The following is a 6427-nucleotide window of genomic DNA, read 5'->3' as shown; positions in this document are numbered from 1 at the left end:
GGGAGGTGGGCATGAAATTCTGGATGCATTTTTTGCCCCCCCCAGCCCCTGGAGCAGGGAGCGGCGGGTCCATCCTCACATCCTGGCAGCGGCTTTGTCCCCACTGCGCCCCCCTGCTCCCGGGAGCCCTGGATGAGGAGCATCCCGGGGACATGCCACCACCTCCCAGGGCACCATCCCCTCTCCATCCCGTCCCCTGTGGCCCCATACCTGCTTCTGGCCGCCGACCTGCCGCGCTGGGCTCCTCCGGCGAGGGCAGCATCTCTCCCGCTAGCCCGCGGGCCACCCCCGAGCCGGGTGCGGGGTGGGGACGGAGCCCGCACGGCCGCTCCGCCGCACAAAGGAGGCGGCTGCCGGCGCTCAGGGCTGCGCCGGGGCGGGGGGATGCGGGGCACGGGGGCTGCGGGCACGGGGGCGCGGGGCAGGGGGGATGCAGCCCGCGGGAAGCGCCCGGCTCCCTGCGGCCAGCACCTCCATGCCAGGCAGGCCCTGGGGAGGGAGGGAGGGAGGGTGGGAGGGTGGGTGGTGGCTGCGGGGTGGGGGGAGGAGGAGGAGGCGGAGGAGGAGGAGGAGGAGGAAGGAAGCCGAGGCTGAAGGCCCCGGCGGGGTGCTGGGAGGGTGGCGGTTCTGGGCACCCTGGGGATGGCGGGTCCCCGGGGCGCTGGGGGCTCAGCGCGGGCTCAGCATGGCGAGCGAGGAGAGATGCAGGGATGGAGGAAGGCGGAGGGCGAGCGCCGGCAGCCGCCGCCTCCCCTGCAGCCGGAGCCGGGGCTGCCTCGCTGCCGGTTCCTCCCGCACAGCTCCCTCTGCCTGTCTCCCCACGAACACGGCGGGCCCTGCTGCCATGGCAGCCCCCCGAGCCCGGAACCCCTGTCCCCAGCGCTGACGGCCCCGGCGGGGATCCCCCGGAGCATCCTCCCCGGGGGATGCAGCGCCGGCGGTGCGGCCCAGCCGGGCACCTGCCCCATCCCGGGCTGCACACACAGGTGCCTGCACAGGGCCTTGGTCCCAGGACAGTCCCTGGTCATCCTGTCTTCATCCCTGCCTTCATCCTAACTGAGCCCCCGACTATTCTGCCTTGGTCCTGATCCAGTCCCTGAGCACCCCGGCGTGGTCCTTGGCTGGGTCCTGAGCAGGTACCGGATCATCCTGGCTTAATCCTGATCCAGTCCCCAAGTACCCTGGCTTGATTCCCAGCTTGGTCCTGCCCTGGTTTGGTCCCTGGGTGGTCCCCAAGGCCACTGATTTGGTCCCAATCCTGTCACAAATTACCCTGGGCTGGTTCCCATGGCTTGGTCCTGATCTGGTCCATGGCTGCCCTGGTTAATCCCAGTCTTGGTCCTGACTGAATCCCTGAGCATCCAGTTTGGGGCCTTGGCAATTCCTGAGTACTCAGGTTTAACTGTTTAACCCTGCCTTGGTCCTGGTGCAGTTCCTGAGCACTCGGGTTTAACCCTGCTCTGATCCTGACCCAGTTCCTGAACACTCGGGTTTAACCCTGCCCTGATCCTGACCCAGTTCCTGACCCCTGAGCTCAGTGCCTGTGCCAAGGGCACCCGGCCCTGCCGTGTGTCCTCTCCCGGGGTGGGCACGGGGGGATGGCAGTGCCGGGCCCAGGGTGCTGGGGCACGGGGTCGGGTGGGGGTCCCCAGCCCTGGGATTCGGGGTGCCACCGCCCCTGCCCTCCTGCACGTGTGCCCAGCCCCAGCCCAGCCAGGAGCAGCTGCCCCAGAGGCTCTGGGGTGGCTGTGGGGTGGCTGTGGGGTCACTGCAGGGTGGCTGTGGGTCTGTCCCAGTCCTCTCTCCTCCCCGGCAGCGCTGGCCAGAGGAGCAGAGCAGAGGGCCAAGGCTGGAGCGGTGCCTCTGCAGAGCTTCCAGGCTCAGCATCAATTATTGATGATTTCCTGAAGGGTATTAATCAAGGCCTCCTGCATCATTCATGGCCAGCGGTGCAGGGAGAGCTCGGCTCTGCTGCCCAGTGGGATCTGACATTCTTGGAGAGGGCCCAGCCCAGCCCCTTCCCAAAGGACCTGAGGTCCTTATTGATCATAAAACTGCAGTGTCTCCCCAGAAAAGCTTTTCCCGGATGCCCGGGGTCATCTGCACCCCTGGGAGGGGTCCTGGCTCAGGATTAGGCTCCCCCACACTGGGAGGGTTCACCCGAGGGTCACCAGCACCCCTGGGGGCTATCGGGGTGTGAGATTTTAGGGACACATCTGAGCGGAAATCTGGAATTCCTCCCGGCCCCTTCCCACTTCCCATCTCTGCTACCAACTCCCTCCATCCCCTGCCCAGCTTCCCACCCCGACTCCACAGGGTCTCCATGCCCCAGGCAAGCTCGGATTCTGCTGGGATTACTGGGACACTGCATCCTGCTGGGATTACTGGGACACTGGATTCTACTGGGAAGAGATCCCCCCTCTCCAGGGCTGCTGGAGGGGACAAAACCCATCAGAAAAAGAAAGAGCAGATTGCAGCTGTGCCCCCTCCCTGCCTCAGTTTCACTCCCTCTGCAAGCAAAGCCCATCACCCCTAAATCCCCTGAGCATCGATGACAATGGCATGGCCCTGCTGCCTCCATTCCCTCAGGCACCTTCTCCTGATTCATGGAGACAAAGCTCAGCGTGCCCCATCCCAGCACCTCCCACTGGAAGGGTGAGATTTTGGGATTTTGTGATTTTAACTGATTTTTAATCACCAGACGAGGGAAGTTCTTCCATGGGAGGGACATTCCTGGCTGCAGCAGCGTCTCCTGTGCCAACCAGCCCCCGGCTATTCCCGGGAGAGGGGAACCAGCATCCTTCTACCATCGAAAATTCCAAAAGGGAGGGAGCAAACAGCCTCCCTCCTTGTGGGGTCCCCACCCTGCCTGCCTGGTGGTGCCTGGATCTCTCCAACCCTGGGGCTGAGCCGGCCTGGAAATGGGGTATGGGCACCTCATGCCATTTCCTGAGGGCAAAGCCAAGGGCATTGGGACACCCACACCCCACAGGAACCAGGAGCCGGGAATGGGGGCTCTGGGCCGGGCTTTGGGGTCCCACAGGAGAGGAGAAGGTTCCTGCAGGACTCAGCCCCGTCAGGACAAACCCAGAGTGCTGTGTTTGGAGCTAACCCAGCACAAGGAGCAGGGATCCCTGCTCTGCCCCACGACCATCCCTCCTCCCGGGATGAGCCCCCACCTGAGGCTTGGCGATGCTCAGGAGGTGTCACCAACCACCCCTCTGCTCTGGGATTTTTTTTTTCTCCCTGCTAATTATAGAAGCATCTTTTTTTCCCCCAAATGCAGCAGCGGAGGTCAAAACCCCAATGGAAACAGAAGATGGAAAGGCAGAGAGAAACCTCAGCGAGGGCTTGGATCAGCTCAAATCTTTAATTAGAAAAATAGACACAAATCTGAAATATTCCTGATAGAGGCCTTTTCTTTTTACAAACAGAATGATGACGATGATGGTAATAATAATAATAATAATATTGAAATCGCCTTTCCCAAGGGCCTGTTAGCACCAGTTGCCAGAGCCCGGTGGCGCCTCTCTCCCTGGGGAGAAAGGGCCGGAGCAGCCGCAGCCCCGGAAAATCTCCAGCCAGGAATGTCCCGTGGAGCGCTGCCCTGGGAAAGCACAGCGAGTGTCCGGAACACCCACCTCGGCGGTGATCCCTGTCTGTACACGGCTCCTGCTCTCCCTCCCTGGAACAGGAGCTGTAAGACGGCTCAGTCCCATCCCCGCAGGGAGCGGCCCGGCCCCGCCGCATCGCCTCACTCCCGCGGGGCCCTCGGGTGCCCGGCACGGCCCCGCCGCCGCCTCTCCTCTCCGGGGCCACCCAGGAGGGAATTCCCACCCCGGCTCTCCCGTGAGACGCTCGGGGGACCTCGGGAAGCGCCGCTGCCAGCGCTCAGAGGTTCAGAGTGCCCCGAAGGAGAGCCCCACGGAGAAGAACCCCAAGCCCTTGAGCTTCTCCTCGGTCCGCGCTTTCTGCTTGAGGTGCACTTTGCTGTGGCGCTTCTTCTCGTCGGAGCGGGCGAAGCGGCGGCCGCAGGTGTCGCAGGAGAAGGGCTTCTCGCCCGTGTGGGTGCGGATGTGCGTGGTGAGGTGGTCGCTGCGGCTGAAGTTGCGCAGGCAGATGCGGCACTGGAAGGGCTTGTGGCCCGTGTGGATGCGCAGGTGCCGGTTGAGCTCGTCGGAGCGGGCGAAGCTCCGCACGCAGTTCTCCACCGGGCAGGCGAACGCCTTCTCGTGGGGCTTGGGGCAGAAGCACTTGGAGGAGCACTTGCTCCGGCGCGTCTTCTTCTTGGGCTCGGCCAGGGCGGGAGGGTTGGCGGGCAGCAGGGAGGGCAGTGAGGAGGACGCGGGGTGGCCCAGAAAGTCCGTGGGGGGGACAGAAGGAGAGGGGTGGGGATGGAGGAGCTCGGCAGAGCTCAGCAGGCCCGGCAGGACCTCGGGCTGGGCCAAGGAGGCGTCGAAGTCGGGCATCAGCGGCGCGGGGATGCTGTGGATCTTGGTGTCGGCGAAGTCCCCGCGGGCAGGGAAGTTTTCTGGCTCGCAGCCGAAGCCCAGATGGGTTCCGAAGCAGGCGGCGTCCTCTGCCAGGCTGCCGAGCTCCGACGGGCAGCTGACGGACAGGACGCTCTCCATCTTGGAGCCCAGCGGGGGGAAGAGCCCCTGGCCGCTCTCGAAGCCCTCGGGGGCGTGGAAGGCAGCGGGCAGGTAGGCCTGGTGCTGCTGCGAGAGCGGCTCCCACTGCGCACAGGAGGCCTTGAACTTGTCCAGGGCCGGGGAGCCAGGGGACAGCTTGATGTCCTGCTTGCTGTCCAGCAGCTTGGGCTGGAAGAAGCACTGGGAGGTGTTTCCCTGCAGGGGCTGAGCGCCCTCGGCCGCGGGGAAGGCGCCGTAGCCGGGCTCCGGGAACGGGGCCGGGCTGGACCCGCTCATCTCGGGCTGGCACGACGAGTACAGCTCCAGCTGGCTCTGCGCCACCTCGGGACACGGGTAAAGAGCGTCCAGGTGCCTCTGGTGGCCCTCGGAGGAGGCGAAGGGGGAGATGCCCAGGATCCCCGACATCAGGTTGAAGAGGGACTCCTGGTCCTGCGGGTGCTCCGGCACCGCCTTGATGAAGAAGCTGCCGGTGTAGCTGAGGGAAGGGGAGGGCTGGCTGCCCAGCAGGGAGTAATCCACGGCCCCGCCACTGCCGGGGGCACCCAGCAGCTCACCTGGGGAGCAGAGGAGAGGCGGTGAGAGGCTGGAGGGATGCGGGGCTGGGGGCGGGATGCGGGAGCAGCGGGGGGCTGTGGCGTCACTGCGAGGTCTCCGTCCCTGAGCCGCACCGGGAGCCCCGGGATCCATCCCCCTCCCCAGCAGGACCCTCAGCACCCCCGCCCTGAGCTGGCGGGGGCCTGTTGAACCCCCAGCCCGGGGCTGAGGGCGCAGGAGGGGAAGGTTCCCGATCCCTGGATGCAGCGATCATTCCCAGGGGGGTCCCTCATCCCTGCGCGGCTCCCGCCCGTCCTTACCTCCAAGGAAATCGGCCTCTGCCAGAAGTTGCTGCTCAGGCTGCCCCAAGCCCTGCAGGTCTCCGGTTTTCATCTCGCAGCTCTCCTCGTACTTGGAGTAAAGCGGATCCGGGCAGGAGAAATCCATAACGTTGAGCATCTTCCCTGGAGACGCGGCCGGAGCAGGGGGGGCTGGGACGAGCCGGGGATGCTCGGGGAGAGCCGGGAACGCTGAGGATGAGCCGGGGAATGCCCAGGGAGAGCCGCTGGATGCTCAGGGCCGAGGCGGGAGATGCTCCAGGCGAGCCCGGGGATGCTCGGGGAGAGCCCGGGGTGAGCTGGGAGTGCTCGGGGTGCCCGCACCGATCCGAGGGATGCTCAGGGATGAGCCGGAGATGCTCGGGGTGCCCGCACCGATCCGAGGGATGCTCAGGGATGAGCCGGAGATGCTCGGGGTTCCCGTACCGATCCCAGAGATGATCGGGGATAAACCGGGGGACGCTCGGGGTGCCCGCACCGATCCGAGCGATGCTCGGGGCGGGGGCCGGGGACCCTCAGGTGATGCTCAGGGGTGCTTGGGGCGGTGCGGGGGGTGCTGGGGCGGGGGGCCCCGGGCGCTCCGGGGGTGCTGCGGGGGCAGGGCCCGGGCGGGGGGGGCAGGCAGGGCCCGGCGGCGGCGCAGCCCGAGCGGACACCCGGAGCTCCCTCCCCGCCGCCCCCTTTATAGCGGGAGCGGGGCTGCTCCGACCTTCCGCCGCAGCCATTTCTGGAGTCCCCAGTGAGGCTGCCGTGACGTAAATGCCCATATATGGACTCAGGATGTAGGCTAGGGAGTCCCAATAAGGAAATCTCTCCCGTGACGCGATGCCCCTTCCCTCCCCCTTCCCTCCTCCCCTCCCCCTTTTCTCTCCCTCTGTTTTTCATTTTTTCCCCCCTTCCTTC

The 6427-nt window shown here is 65.8% G+C and overlaps 1 protein-coding gene across 1 annotated transcript; it reads right to left on the bottom strand.

Moving 5' to 3' along the window:
• Positions 1-3363: 3363 nt before the first annotated feature.
• On the bottom strand, positions 3364-6084 carry EGR4 (early growth response 4). The gene is made up of 2 exons (XM_063401160.1): positions 5507-6084; positions 3364-5206 (listed from the first exon to the last, which is right to left on the bottom strand). The coding sequence occupies exons 1-2, from the start codon at positions 5643-5645 to the stop codon at positions 3900-3902; spliced, it is 1446 nt and encodes a 481-aa protein (XP_063257230.1). The 5' UTR covers positions 5646-6084; the 3' UTR covers positions 3364-3899.
• Between the last annotated feature and the right edge of the window lie 343 nt (positions 6085-6427).

Source organism: Prinia subflava, chromosome 7 (assembly GCF_021018805.1).
Source record: "Prinia subflava isolate CZ2003 ecotype Zambia chromosome 7, Cam_Psub_1.2, whole genome shotgun sequence".
In the NCBI taxonomy this organism is placed as follows: Eukaryota; Metazoa; Chordata; class Aves; order Passeriformes; family Cisticolidae; genus Prinia; species Prinia subflava.
The sequence above is the reverse complement of the archived record's forward strand: the minus strand, read 5'-3'. Positions and strand labels throughout refer to the sequence as shown.

Coding starts and splice junctions, on each gene's coding strand:
- EGR4 (XM_063401160.1), bottom strand. CDS start 5,645: ATGCTCAACGTTATGGATTTCTCCTGCCCGGATCCGCTTTACTCCAAG. Junction 5,207..5,506: donor AGAGGCCGATTTCCTTGGAG/GTAAGGACGGGC, acceptor TCTGCTCCCCAG/GTGAGCTGCTGGGTGCCCCC.